General features: G+C 48.1%; 1 protein-coding gene across 2 annotated transcripts in view; it reads left to right on the forward strand.

Moving 5' to 3' along the window:
• Positions 1-1,369: 1,369 nt before the first annotated feature.
• SYT11 (synaptotagmin 11) overlaps positions 1,370-14,910 on the forward strand; it is a 37,663-nt gene continuing 24,122 nt past the window's right edge. For both annotated transcript variants that reach the window (XM_089772383.1, XM_075908316.2), the window contains exon 1: positions 1,370-1,528. In XM_089772383.1, the coding sequence (XP_089628509.1) occupies positions 1,495-1,528 (34 nt within the window). In that variant the 5' untranslated portion in view covers positions 1,370-1,494. The remainder of the gene's footprint in view (positions 1,529-14,910) is intronic.

The following is a 14,910-nucleotide window of genomic DNA, read 5'->3' on the forward strand; positions in this document are numbered from 1 at the left end:
AAAGCCTGTTCCCATTGAACTCAATAGCAAACCTCCTTTTGATTTCAACGGGAACAGGATTTGGACCTAACAAGAGATCAAAGAATGTGATTTTGATCAATTGCTTTTCTATCCTTCATGTTGTTCTGCCAAAGTTATCGCCCCTCCTGTGACTTGGGCTAAGGAAAATGATAAAACAATTAATGTTCATGGTTAGAGCCCCGCAAAACTGCAGCTATCCGCTTTATATGCATGATTATCTATATCAGCAGATACAGTGTGGGTATCTACAACTCATTTTGCAGATATAGATGCAGCTGCAGATACAAATTTTGTACCTAGAATGTTGCAAATTTGCAGTTATCTGCTTTGTATCTGCAGGTATCTGCAGCCACAGATGTCAGCATGGATATGTGTGACTCATTTTGGTGGATACAGATGTGGATGCCCATACTAATTTTGTAGCCACACAGGTCTCGCTACACATGGTACATACAGTTCTATGCCTCTTGCTCTTTTACATGTTTTTTGACAAGTATGAACAAAAATGCCAGAATCCACTAGGGTAAAATATTAAGTGAATTCTACCAAGAGGACATAGACACACATCTTTTTGAGGACAAAGTAAAACATTGAATTCATTTTTTTAATGATGAGGCCTGTGCTTTGAGATCACAGGGGTGATTTGTATAGACTTGTAGTATGGGATGGGTTACAGACAATCTTTCCAGATGTAGAAACCATTCTGGAAATATTGTTAACAATACTTGTCATAAATGGTGTGCATTCTGTTTCTGTATTGAAACAAGTTAAAAATTATTTGTGAAATATACTGAGTTAGGAATATTGGACAAGTCATCCTAAGCAATATTTTGCAAAGAAACAGTGTAGAAAAAAGCTATTTAAATACATATTTTGTATATTTAAGTATATATTTTTCAAATTAATAAGTTTCTTTAGAGGGACTTAACTTGTATTTTTCTATTCGCGTGGCATCCATGCTTTCTGTAATTACACATGTTCACATTAGCATCATGTAAAAACATGACTTCCTGTTATAATACAGGAGGAGTGAACAAAAAAAGAATAAACAACAGGGGGGAGAGAGAAGATAATTGTTCTTTTTCTTATAGGGCCCTACTGACTCTCAATCCCCCACTGGCTATTGATGCCCATTTATTGCATAGGATGGGTCATTGCCCTACCTCCCCCGCGTCCCACTGCAGTGTATAAACACCCCCCCGCCTCTCGTGGGGAGGGTCCCACGCCCACTGCCAAGCCCCCAGCTGCACACCCAGCGTGGGACTGGCACAACCTGTGTCCCTGCCGCCCCCCGTCGCTCGGGCGTGGCCCCCCCTTCGGCTGACATCGGAGGGGGCGGGGCCTGATCCCCGGATCGCGCGCTGTGGGCGGGGCCTGCGCTGTCTCCGAGCCAGTCGGCAGCTTCTGCATCCCAGGCTCGGAGCATCCTCAGGGCGGAGGCTGGGCCCGGCGGAGCCCGCGCCCCGCGGCACCATGGCCGAGATCGCCAGCGTGCGCCCCGGCTTCGGTGAGTGGAGCTCGGTCACCGGGCCCTGCCCGGGGGCCGGTCCGTGAACAGCGCCCCCCCCTCCCCGGGGCCGAGCTGTGCCCCCCCGGGACCGGGCCGTGCCCATCGCCCCCTCCCCCCGGGTCGGGCCGTGCCCAGAGCAATCCCTGCCTGGACCGAGCCGTACCCAGCGCCTCCCCCGCACCCGGCCCTGCCCAGAAGCTCCCCCGGATCGAAGCTGTGCAGTGCCCAGCGGTCCCCCCCCCATCAACTGGGTCGTGCTCACCCAGCGCCCCCCATGGGGACCGGCCTCCCCTTGAGACCAAGAGACCTTCCCCTGCACCCCGGGCTGTGCCCCGCGCCATCCCCTCCCCACCAACGGCGATTGGGCCGTGCCCCCCCCCATCCTTGGCCCATGCTGCAGACCAGGCCGTACCCAGCCTAACAACCTCCCCCGCCTAGGACTTAACCTGCCCCCTCCGACCCAAGCAGTGTCCCCTCCCTGTCCTGGCACATTGGCTCGGTGCCAGGGACTCGCCTGGATGGAGGCAAGGGGCTGGGGTGCAGCAGAACGCCCGGCTGGACCCCGAGAACAAGCGCGGAATGTGGGCAGAGGAGGGAGAAGGCCCTGTTGCCCTCCCAGGGACGGGTGCAGGGCTGAGCTCTCATCACTCGCTGTCTGGGTGCATTGCAGGGCCGAAGGGCCCCAGTCTGGGCGGGCAGAGTGCAGTTGGGGGGCTCCCTCTGGCTAGGGGGCATAGGAGGCAGGGTCCCCTCAGCCTGGGTGGGCCGAGCATAGTCAGGGGGCTCCCTCTAGCTGGTGGGGGTGCAGGGGGAAGGTTCCCCCAGGCCTGGGCGGACGAAGCACCGTCGGGGGGCTCCCTATGGGTGGGGGGGTAGGGTCTCCTTCTGGCTTGAGGCGCACCTCAGGCTGCGAGGGAGAGAAACAGGCCTGGAGCTGGTGCTGCCCGTGGCCTGGTCTCCGTCCCCGCGGGCTGCGGGGAGCAGGTGCAGGGAGCCGGGCTGCAGCGCAGCCACCAGCCGCGGCTGCCTAATGGCTTTGAGCGGGATGACGTGATGTCTATTCCGGGCCAGGCAGCGCCCCGGCCTCTGGCTGGAGCCTTTGTTCCCGGCTCCCCGGGGGGGGAGGCTCCGAGGGGGCTGTGCAGCCGCACCACTCCTGGCCCCACACACAGAGGCAGCGAACTGGATGGCACTTTGGTGATCGCTGCACCTGGAATCTGGGGGAGTCTAAGCAGTGTCCCCAGAACTGAAGAGCACCCCTCCCCATGGCACATCCCCCCCTTCCTCCTCCTCCTCACAGGGCTGTGGCTACCCCCCACCCTGTCTCTCATTAGGCTGCAATAGCTTCTGCTCAGATCAGTCCATTAACTGGGGCAGGGGGGTCTGGAGCAATGCCTGGAGCTGGGAAGGGGGGCCCTGCCTGGGGACAGGGACATATTAAGTTGTAAGAAGCTGCTCAGTGTTATCGTCCGGTGCCCATTGTACCATATGCTGAGTAACAGGCACCAACAAAAATGCTTCTCCTGACTTTTCTAAGGAACAGCATTTTAAATAGAAAAGTAACGTGAGCCATTATTTAAGGCCATGGAACTTGCCCACATAGCAAATGACGGGAGGTGGGGTGAAAACAGGTGATATGGGTTTCTCTCAGGAAGGGAACCTGCTCCCCCCTTTCTTCTAAATCTCCATCTCTGCCTTTAGGCCACTCTTGAATGAGGCCTCACGGTTAAAAAATGGTTGCTGCATTTCCTTTTCGTTCGCAGCTGTTATATAAAACTCTGCCATGCACACGCACGTCACTTATTATAGTCAGCACACGCTGTGTCTCGTCATATTTACAACCTGGGCCAGGCGCTGTGGCATGTGGGGTGCTGCATGCTAGTAGTCCCAGCACTGGTAATTGGTATGCTATTGCAACATCACTAAGGAAGTCCCCAATTATTATTAAAACCACAGCAAATTAAAAGTGAGGAGCTCTGCCTTTGAAGCAAGTTAAATATTTACAGAGTGAAATTTTCACTGATGTGGGGCCCTTATTTTAAATTAGTGCTGGTTTGGTGCCAACGGAGTACCGGGAGCTTTACAACACGGATGGAGATAAAGTCCTTGCCCCAAATGGCTTATTGATTAAACATAATGTTTAATTCTGGATGTATACAGTTGCAAACTATTTAATAATCATTGTGCACAGTGTCACTGGAGCCATGTGGGTCCCAGAATATTAAAGACACGGTAGGCAAGAATAGCTTTATCTGGACCAACTTCTTTGATTAGAGAGCCAAGCTTTCAGGGTTACACAGAGCTCTTTTGGTTTGGGACATTTACTCAGAGTGTAAGTCGGAACAGATGCTTAACAATCTGTTTCACCTTATATGTGATACTCTTAAATTTTCCAGGCCTGAAAAAAAGCTCTATGTAAGCCCAAAAGCTTGTCTCCCTCAAAAGAAATTGGTCCAATAAAAGATATTACCTCATCTCTTATGTCTTTAGTATCCTGGGAGGCACATGGCTACAGTGACACTGCATATAGTGATTATTAGACAATTTGCAGTTTTATTCAGTAAGAATTAAACGTTATGTTTAGTGAATAAGATGTTTGGGGCAGGGATTTTGTCTTCATTCTTGTAAAGCTCCTTGATTCCATAAAATATATTATCACGCTTTGATAGCATCTTCATAAGAGTGCCATAAGAATTGTTAGAGAAACATGATGAATGAGAGAATATATTTTGAAGACAAATAGACCAAATGTTAAACAGTTTGGTTCCCAGTAATCTTTCCTATGTTGTGCATTACCAAAGTTCAGCATTCTGCATCAGGGACATCTAACTAATTCTTTGTGCCGTTATTCCAAGGACTTGTCTATGTACAAACATGGACTAGTTTAACTAAAGATGTGTTCGCAAATCCATGAAGTTTAACTGATGCGAAATCTTATTGGCATTCTTAACACAGTTTAAAAGTGTCTTGAACCTGTTTAGATAATATCAGTAAGAAATTTGTCTATGCCCTTAATATTATGCACAAAAGGGTTTATGTTGGTTTAACTAAATACATTTAAAATTCAACTTTCAGTTAAACTGGTATGTGCAGACACTGCCTAAACACTTCCATGAATACTAATTCTAGTTAGCATTGCTGTGGGCAAGTTAATTACAATCTTTAAGACCTAGAGAGTGCCCTTGGCCTTCTACCATACAACTGTACACTTGTGCAGAATGTCTCAATGCACTTGATCTTTTCATTCACACACATCTCAGCCCCTTTGCCTGAAACAATCATCCTTCCCGCTTCTTCTTTTTTTTACTTGCAGAGAACACATAAAAAAAGCTAAACTAAATGATGTAGGAAACTTAGAAACAGTCAACCATATGTAAGAGCCTCCTGGGAATGAATACACGGTGAGAATCCCAGAAAGTCCTGTTTAAGAATAACTGACTGCTTGACAGAGCAGGCGTGGCCTAGTTAGTTTGAATGACTGAGATTCAGAAAGGAAGTATATGGCTGCCCAACTTCCACTGAAATCAATGGAAATTTAGGAGCCCAATTACCTTTGGGAATCTGTGTCAATGTCCATGATTTTCATCTGGTTTTAAAGGCTAAGGTGGCCTGCCCTCGAGTAAGTACTCCAAAGAGGAAAAGCCATTTGCATCATGCACACCTGAGCCCCGAGTCTGCATTTGCATGCCTATGTAACTCCATTGAAATCAGGGGTGTCACACCAGCATAAAACCTGTGCTGCAGTTTGGAGCCAGTGGTACACTGAGAGAATGAATAGCATATTATGTTGTATTATTTTGTGTTATGATTGCCCCTACTGGCTCCAACAAGCCTGGAGGCCATTGTGTTGGGCTGTATACAAATCCCTAAGAGGAATTCCCTGCTCCGAAGAGGTTGAAATTTAAGCAGACAGAAGGAGAAGAGGCATGTAACAGACAAGGACAGTGAACAATGGGATGGTCTGTTAGTTCCTGGCTCTCCTCACCCCCCGTTTGGCTGGGGACTTTTGGTTTTGATTCGTTTATTCACTTATTCAGTAAGTGGTGCTCTCAGGGGTGGGGGGTGAAGGCCCAGCTGGGGAAAACGAGCCCCAGTCCCACCCCTTCCATCCAAGGCCACACCCCTGGAGCCAAGCCCTGCCCACCCCAGCTCGATCCTTCTTGGCCACCTGGAGGGCCAGGGTTGCCAATGGCCAGGGAGCCAGGCTGTTGTGCGGCTAGGCGTGTAGGCAGTTTTGGAAAGGCTGTGCCTTCCCTTGCTTACAGTATCGGCCACTAATGGATGTTTACTTAGGTGGATTGGAAGGATGAAAGAAAGGATTATGGACACTGAAGGGAGGAATGATGGAGGAACTGGGGAGGGAAGGAAAGCGCAAAGCATAAAGGACAGTGGGAGTAAGGAAAAAGATTGGTTAGGAGCAATTGGTTAGGAGCAGTTGGAACATACTGCTCATCAGCAGATAGGGAAGACTGTCGGGAATCAGCCTGGATAAGAACTCCTAGTGCCTCAGCATGCAGAGTCCCCAGCTGGTTTTTTGCAGGAGTGATTAATCAGAATAACACCTTTCCTTTGGCGCTTACTCACCAGAGAGCTGTGCTGTTGCAACTTACACCACTGTCACGGCACCAGTGATCAATAGGCAGCAGTGCATCCTCACAAGCCATCTTGTTTTGGGCGCTCAAGCACCATGTATTTGCTGTTTCATGGTGGGTAACTTTCCAGGAGTTCCTGGCGCCACAGCTAGAGAATGAGTAGGATAGGGGCATTAATAAGATGCGGATCTTCTAAGCTCCCCCATGCGTGTGTGACCTTCCCTCGCACTTCCTAACGTACAGAGTAGAGGAATCTGGTAGTTTAAACATCCTGCAACCTGCATGTCCTTAGACACATGCCATGCAGATCAGGCACTTTTATTGCCGTTTCCAGTGCCACCAACTTCTCTTTCCACTCCTGAAACTACCAGAGGGCTGGAGGAGCAGAAATAAATCGCTGCACATCTTAAAAAGCATACTGGAATGATTCCCAGTTTTTGTAAACTTCAACAGGTCCCCAGTCGGGGAAAGGAGAAAGTATTCCTCCCTCTATTTGCCTTCACATACACCCCAGAAATTATTAGGATTTACAGTCAGATTGTATATTTATATGGATAACAAAAGCAGCCAGGGTTGGAACAGCAAGATTTGAAAGGCTATGTTTCAGAGCTTAAATTAACCTCTAATTAATGGGGGATAAGTAGCAGCCTTTCCAACAGGCAGGCTGATCTATAGTTGTCTTCTGAAGGATTTCTTAGACTTCTTAGTCTCCTGGAGCTATTGGTACAGTCCTCTGTTAGGATACATCTACACTGCGGCGTTATTTCAGGATACTTCCAGTATCCTGAAATAGCTATCCCACATCTTGACAGCACACCCATTACTTCGAAATATCTTTCGAAATAACGGGCACGATGTTCTGACGTCCCTGTAAACCTCATTCCACGAGGATTAAGGGACATGTCACAATAGCGGTTTTTTAATTACAAAATAAGCTATTTCGAAATACACTCAAAATAAGCTACACAATTTGCGTAGCTCAAATTGCGCAGCTTATTTCGCACTAAGGGTGCAGTGTAGATGCACCCTTGGAGACTGGTCTAGATGGACCAGTGTGTGGAGACAATCTGGTTAGGTCCATATAGGAGTTACCAGACTGTCTCTCCCTCAAAAATCGAGGTTTACAGGATCTTGCAAAAAAGGTTTTTTTCTGACAAATGGCCCCGTCTACACGGGGCTTTTTAGCAGCAAAACCTCTTTTGCAAAAAGGATCAGCAGAAGATATGCAAATGAGAGCGCAATTTGCATATCTTCTGCTGAAAAAATAGGCAGTGTAAACTTAGCCTTTATGTCCATAGTCGGTAAGGGGCTCCTATATATTTCGCTGTCTTTATCAGACAGTATAATCTTTTATTTTGGCCAGAGTGTGTTTTTATTGACGGTGGCAGTTTGATTATAAGATTTAGATAGAGTCTAAAACCTTTCTAAAACAACACAAAACAAAATAGCCTTTTCAACTGAGTCTTTTAAATTCCGGTGTCCATCTCAGAGCTGGGGGTGTGGTTTTTGTTTGAAAACTTGCAGGTGGCTTTTTCTGCTGTTTTTGAAGGATTCTACAGTACTGGGAGATCAGAATGACCAGGGAAAGGGATTACAGCATTTGTCAGCTGCTTCTTTACATTTGCCATGTAACTTGTATGATCTACCAGGGGTTTAACTGTACTGATTCATATAGAGTCTGTGAAGGATTATTTGTCTCTCTTCAAAGAGGATGAGAAGACCAGTACAAAATCTGATGTCAAAAGCAGAGTCTAGCTTCTGTGGAGGGAAAGGGGGCATTAGAAATGAAAACAGCCGAAGACATGTCTACTGAACTGTAAATGTCATCTATGAACACTGTTTGCTCTAGTTATTCTCATCACAGCTCATGGGACCCGAGGCCAATTTATCATCACTTGAGTCAGTTACCCTTGGGAAGTTGAGTTTCAGTCGCAGTCCATGATGACGATTTTTTTTCCAACAACAAGGACAAATCAGTGAAGAGGATACAGATACTGGTATCCTGAGAGATTTCATGGTTTTCACTCATCTCACTGGTGTTAAACTGCTGCAGTCAAGATGAAAGAGCATTTAAAGATGAGAAAAGGGATCCATACTTTCCCCACTGGCCACTGTCAAAGTGGCCTTGTTAAAAAATTGGGTGCAGCTGCCTTGGGTGGTGGAGATGGAAAGTCAGTGCTGTGCAAGTTTCTGCTGCCCATCTCTGTCTGTGATCAGGGTGATTTCTGGTATGTAATGCTATTACGGAAGCAATTTATGCAGGTCGCTTGGAAGTGTTGTAAGTCAGGGAGGAGAAAAGATGGGCTTCAAGGCTTTCCCCCAATCAATCATTTGATATGATGGGGAAACAGGAAACTGTGACGAACAGCGAGGGGGGGAATCTGAAGCAGGTCAGATGATCTCTTCGGATAACTCCCCTTCCCCCATCTTCTAAAAATAGATGCTTGGTTTCACCTTCAGTAGTTTAAGTTCTCTCTAGCCATTTTCTTCCTAAGAACATAAGAACAGCCCTACTGGGTCAGACCAAAGGCCCATCTATCCCATTGTCCTGTCCACTGATGCCCCAGAGGGAGGGAACACAACAGGTAATCATCATGCGATCCTTCTCCTATCATCCATTTCCAGACAAACAGAAGCTAGGGACACCATTCCTACCCATGCTGGCTAATAACCATTGATGGATCTAACCTCAGGAACTTGTCTACCTCTTTTTTTGAACCCTGTTAAAGTTGTAGCCTTCACAACATTCTCTGGCAAGGAGTTCCACAGGTTGACTGTGTGCTTCACGGATGCACAGAGATGTTCTTACCTTGGAAAACCCTCCCAGAAGTTAGCGCTACAACAGCACTATGGGATAGATGGGCCTTTGGTCTGACCCAGTAGGGCTGCCTTTGGTCTGACCCAGTAGGTTCACAGTCATGCTGGAAGGGTGTAACAAGTGGGGCTCCACAGGGGTCTGTTTTGGGACGGGTTCTGTTCAATATCTTCATCAACAATTTAGATGACAGCATGGAGAATATGCTCATTAAGTTTGCAGATTATACCAAACTGGAAGGGGTTGCAAGTGTTTTGGAGGATAGAGTCATAATTCAAAATAATCTGGATAAAATGGAGACATGGATTGAGGTAAATAAGATGAAGTTTAAGAAAGACAAATGCAAAATGCTCCACTTAGGAAGGAACAATCCACTACACACATACAAAATGGGAAGTGACTGTCTACGAAGGAGTATGGCAAAAAGGGATATAGGGGTCATAGTGGACCATAAGCTAAATATGAGCCAACAGTGCAACATTGGTGCAAAAAAAGCCAACATGATTCTGCGAGGCATTAATATAAGTGTTGTGAGCAAGACCCGAGAAGTCATTCTTTCACTCTACTCTGCACTGATTAGGCCTGAGTTGGAGTATTGTGTCCAATTCTAGGCACAATACTCCCATTTCAAGAAAGATGTGGAGAAATTGGTGACGGTCCAGAGAAGAGCAACAAAAATGATGAAAGGTCTAGAGAACATGAGCTATGAAGGAAGACTGAAAGAACTGGGTTTGTTTATTTTGGAAAAAAGAAGACCGAGAGGGACATCATAGCAGCTTTCAAGTACCTAAAGGAGTATTTCAGAGAGGAGGGAGAAATTGTTCTCCTTGACCTCTGACGACAGGACAAGTAGCAATGGGCTTAAATTGCAGCAAGGAAGGTTTAGGTTGGGCATTAGGAAAAACTTGCTAACTTAGAGCCACCCAGAGCGAGCCCCGCAAGACTCCAGTGGCGATTTAAAGGACGCAGGCCCAGGAGCCCTAAGCTCTTTTGAATCACTGTGCCCCGGGGGCGTCTCCTTGTCCCCCGTTGGTGGGCGTGATCCTAAGGCTCCTAAAACTGGTAACCTCAGTGGAGCTGAACCATTGTCAGCTATGTTGGGAAATGTTTGGAACATCTCTCCAATATAGACAGGACTATAGAGAGGCCGAGAAAAACCCGAGATGAGGCTCCAGGGAACCAGGAGGGCTTTTTATATTGCTCCTTGTTCAATAGCATTTAGAGTCACCCCATTTAAAATATTGATTTTTCCGTGCCTCACATATCAGAAGAAAACGACTAACATTGCCGCCGCCGCTGCTTTTCCCAGACTGTTTCTATGACCAAAACTCTCTCTTGTTCGGAGCTTTCCCTGTCAAGCTCTTTCTGTTCCTGATTTACACTTTTCCCGTTGATGTCTGTCTGAGCTTGCAGCCCAAGCATTTGTTCTGTCCATTATTTACTTGAGTAGCATCTAGGTCTTTGTTCAGGTTCTTCCTTCCATTTATGTTTGTAAGATGGAAAGCAGACAGCTTTAGTGTCCTCATACACGTCGTCTTTATCACCGTGCCAAGAAGGTAAGTTTTGCAAGCCGGAAGGCATTGGCCTGGCTGCTAGATGCTCACACATGTAATTAATCACTGGATTTGCATTTCTGAAGAACAAAATTGGTTGTTTTTTAAGTTTATCCTGTGCAGACTAACTCGGCTACCCCCTGAAGCTTCCAAAATTAACTTCATGAGATCCCCAAGATGTCAATAATGAATTATAGTTAGGTGGAAGATCTTCTGGTCAGGCCATTTGGAGTTTTCTTTTATATCTGTAACAAAAATGGCTGGTTTTTTTCACAACCCTGAATATAAACTAACTTTATTAGCGTCACAGATCAAGGTAGCGACATTTCCGCGCTCCGCTCTGTAGGCTACTCCCTGACATGCTCAGTCAGATCCCTGGTGTCCAGCTGTCACCCGCCGAAACACACTGAGCACCCAGGATACAACTCCCCACCCTGGGCTACTTCCTGTCCGTCTCCCCAGCGTTGTCCGCTCCATCTCTTTCCTCCATCCCAGCAGCTTCTGCTGCGGTTCCCTGCTGACTGGCGACTACATAGGGGTACCCTGGCGCTTCTCCTTCAGGAGCTCCAGTAGCACCTCCTTTCTTGCCAGCTGTCAGCCCAGACTGAACTGCTCCACAGGCCTTTATAGCTGGCTTCCAGCTGGAGCATGCCCAGCAGCGCTTTCGGGGCGGGGCTTCTCAGCCAAGTGGCCAGGCTTAACCCCTGCAGCCCCATGGCGGGGTTGGTACATCCCCTCACTGCATGCTAAAAGCTTACCAGAGTTCATCCAGCATCCTTATGTGAGCTCAGGGCCCTCCAGACCTTCCACAAGTGGATCCTTTCTGTTTGTCCAATCAAAAGGAAGCCCTCTATCAGTTCAAGCTCAGCTTTTATACTGAAAGCTCTCTCGTTGTCCAAATCTCTGCAAAAATCCAGTTTGAATCGTAAGAATGGCCATACCGGGTCAGACCAAAGGTCCATCTAGCCCAGTGTCCTGTCTGCCCACAGTGGCCAATGCCAGATGCCCCAGGAGAGTGAACCCAACAGAGAATCATCACATGATCCCTCTTTTTCCATGCAAGTCATGATTTTATAGACCTCTATCATATCCCCCCTTAGTCTCCTCTTTTCTAAGGTGAAAAGTCTTTTTAATCTCTCCTAATATGGGACCTGTTCCAAACCCCTCATCATTTTTGTTGCCCTTTTTTGAATCTTTTCCAATGCCAATATAACTTTTTTTAAATGAGGTGACCACATCTGTACGCAGTATTCAAGATGTGGGCGTACCGTGGATTTATATAGAGGCAATAAGATGTTCTCTGACTTATTCTCTATCCCCTTTTTTAATGATTCCTAACATTCTGTTTGCTTTTTTCACTGCTGCTGTGCACTGAATGGACGTTTTCAGAGAACTCTTCACAATAACTCCAAGATCTTTCTCTTGAGTAGTTGTAGCTAAATGAGTCCCCATCATATTGCATATATAGTTGGGATTATGTTTTCCAATGTACATTACTTTACGTTTATCAGCATTACATTTCATTTGCCATTTTGTTGCCCAATCACTTAGTTTGGTGAGATCTTTAGCTCTTCACAGTCTGCTTTGGTCTCAACTGTCTTTCAGCAGTTTAGTATCATCTGCAAATGTTACCACCTCACTGTTTACCCCTTTCTCCAGATCATTTATATATAAGCTGAGTAGGATTGGTCCCAGGATAGACCCTTGGGGGACCCCACTCTGAAAACTGACCATTTATTCCTACCCTTTGTTGCAGTATATGCAAACACCCTAGAACACTGAGAGGCAACCTAAGCTAGTGGGTCGGCCGCATGGCTGGTGTTCTTCATCTCAGTGGGCTGCAAGATTGTGGTAACCAAGGGGGTCTCCCAGATCCGGTCGTTTTGCTCACTGAGCTTGCGTACTTAGAATTTGTGAGTGCGCCGATTGAACTGTAGCGGCGCTGACTGGCTGCCGAGGGAGCGCACGGCTCTCACAATGTCGTGCGCAACCAGCACTTCCCCTGCCTTTGCTTTAAGAGTGTATCCCTTTTGGAATACTGGTGGGAAAAAAACTACACAGACAAAAAACAGCGGAATCTGGCAGCCTTGTGCATGGGTCACTAGGGTTGCCAGGTGTCCGGTATTAACCCGGACAGCCCGTATTTTCACCTCCTGTCTGGTAAAAAAAAATTCAGAAAATACTGGACACCTAAAATGTCCGGTATTTTCTGATTTTTTCCCAGCCAGGAGGCAAAAATCCTGGGTGCTTACCTGATTCCACAGGGGACCTGTCCGGCCCAGAGCAGGGGGACAAGATGGTGAACAGCCGCCGGCAACCTGTTAGGGTCAAAAAGCCTCAAAAGTGTTTCTTAAAGGGTTAAACAGCCACGCTGGTTTTTTTATTTTCTTAACAACTCTTGAGGTCCTTTTTTTGGAGGTGAGTGGGTGGGAAGTGTTCATTATTTCTGGTTAAACCATCTGGCAACCCTTGTCGTCACCCTCCTGAGAAATGTCAGACTAGCCAATACAATTTCCTCCAGATTAGACGAGATTATTCCTTAGACATTGCAAATAAATGGTCATTGATAAACTAAATGGGATATCGTCCACTTAGACGATGCATTGTGTTTTTAGAAACACCTGGGGCCTGCTCTGAGCACAGAGAAAGAGGTCGGTGTTTGAATCACCACAAGCCACCGGGAGCCCCGTCCACATGAACGCTTTCATTATTGTTTCCATTGTTGGGGCTGAGCTGCTGGTCTCGATGGCAGGATTTCTTTCTTTGGGGGGACTGGGAGCCTAGGGAAACACACCGTTAGATTGCTTTCTTCTCTCTGCAGCTACCAGCCAGGCTTCCAGAGCTTGGTAGGCAACAGGTAATGGCCAGGGTTGCCAGATGGTCTCCCAAGAAATACCGGACACGTGGTATTTTTTGGCCAAGCAAAAAAAAAAAAAAAGGAACACGGGATAATAAGCCCCTCCCCGTTCTGGGGCACCCAGAGCAGCGATCGCAACCCCGCCTCCCAGCTGGGACTCCCAGGCTGGGAGGCAGGGCCGCTATCGGCGCTGGGAGCCTGTGATTGCTCAGAAGCCTGGCGGGGGCAGGGAGAGTGGCTGGGACCCGCCAGGCTTCTGCGCAATCACAGGCTCCTAGCGCCAATAGTGGCCCCGCCTTCCAGCTGCTCCCCCAGCCCACGCTAGGCTTCCATCCGGTGCACAGTCGGAAAAATCAGAGAATACCGGACATTACACATGTCCTGTATTCTCTGATTTTTTTTTACTGGAAAAAAGCGCAAATACTGGACACCTGGCAACCCTAGTAGTGGCACTGAGGAGGATGTGAAGCAGAGAAATTGATTGTCCATACATGGGAAGGGTTAACAAAGACATAAACTTTCTACTGAGACACAAGGCAGGGGACCCCTTGTGGGCATGTCATCGCACATGGCACTTTAGGGAGGGTGGGCCCAGTGTTTGATCACATTCTAGCTATAATTCTCCTAGCAGGTTCAGTTTCGTGGTATTCTACACTTCCGGCCTCACACTCTTGGCTAGTTTATTAGCCAGGCTGGGCAGGAATCATGTCCCTGGCCTCTGTTTGTCAGAGGCTGGGAATGGGTGACAAGGGAGGGATTACTGGATGATTCCCTGTTCTGTTCACTCCCTCTGGAGTGTCTGGCACTGGCCACTGTGGGCTGGATGGACCTTTGGTCTGACCTAGTGCAGCCATTCTTAAGTCTCCGTGTGCAGTCTCAACAGCTACTGCTCTCCACCAGGGGCGTAGCCGTGGGTGGGTCTGAGTGGGACCATCCCACCCACTTCTCATCCAGACCCACCCCTCTCCCTTCTGCCCCTGCTCCGGGGCATGCCCTGCTGTGACGGCACATCGGGGGCCCCCCGACCCTGCACCCCCATCCACAGCCAGATGTGACTCCGCCAGCCAGTAGAATAGAGAGGAGTTATTGCTTCTCAGAGATACGGCGCGGCCCGGGTTCGATGTGGACATCGGAGTAAGGGGCAGGCAGCCTCAGACCCCTTGGGGCAGGGGTACACAGGCCCCCAATCGCCCAGCACGCAATTTAGTACCGTCTCTTCATGTTTGCCCAGCCAAGCCTGTCCCTTCTCAAAACCACCCAACACGCATCCCCCCAGGTAGCCACACCCCTCTGTTTAAACCCCACCCCTTCGCCCCAGCAGTGCTTACAGAGAGAGGCCAGTAGGGGTCACCCACAGCCCACACAGCAACCAGTGAATGCTCCACAGAGTGGGCCCAGTGCCGCTAGAGTAGACAGCCCACCCCCCAGCGTGTACAGCCTCCTCTCCCCCCCGTCACACCCGCCCAGCGCTCTTGCCCCAAAAGAGCTTGGAAAAAGAAAAGAGAAAAACAAGCTGCAGTCTCTGGTAGGTGACCCCTCCGTCAGAGGCCTGCAACTATGCG

This window comes from Pelodiscus sinensis, chromosome 22 (genome assembly GCF_052426305.1).
Source record: "Pelodiscus sinensis isolate ZL-2025 chromosome 22, ASM5242630v1, whole genome shotgun sequence".
Lineage (NCBI taxonomy): Eukaryota > Metazoa > Chordata > Testudines > Trionychidae > Pelodiscus > Pelodiscus sinensis.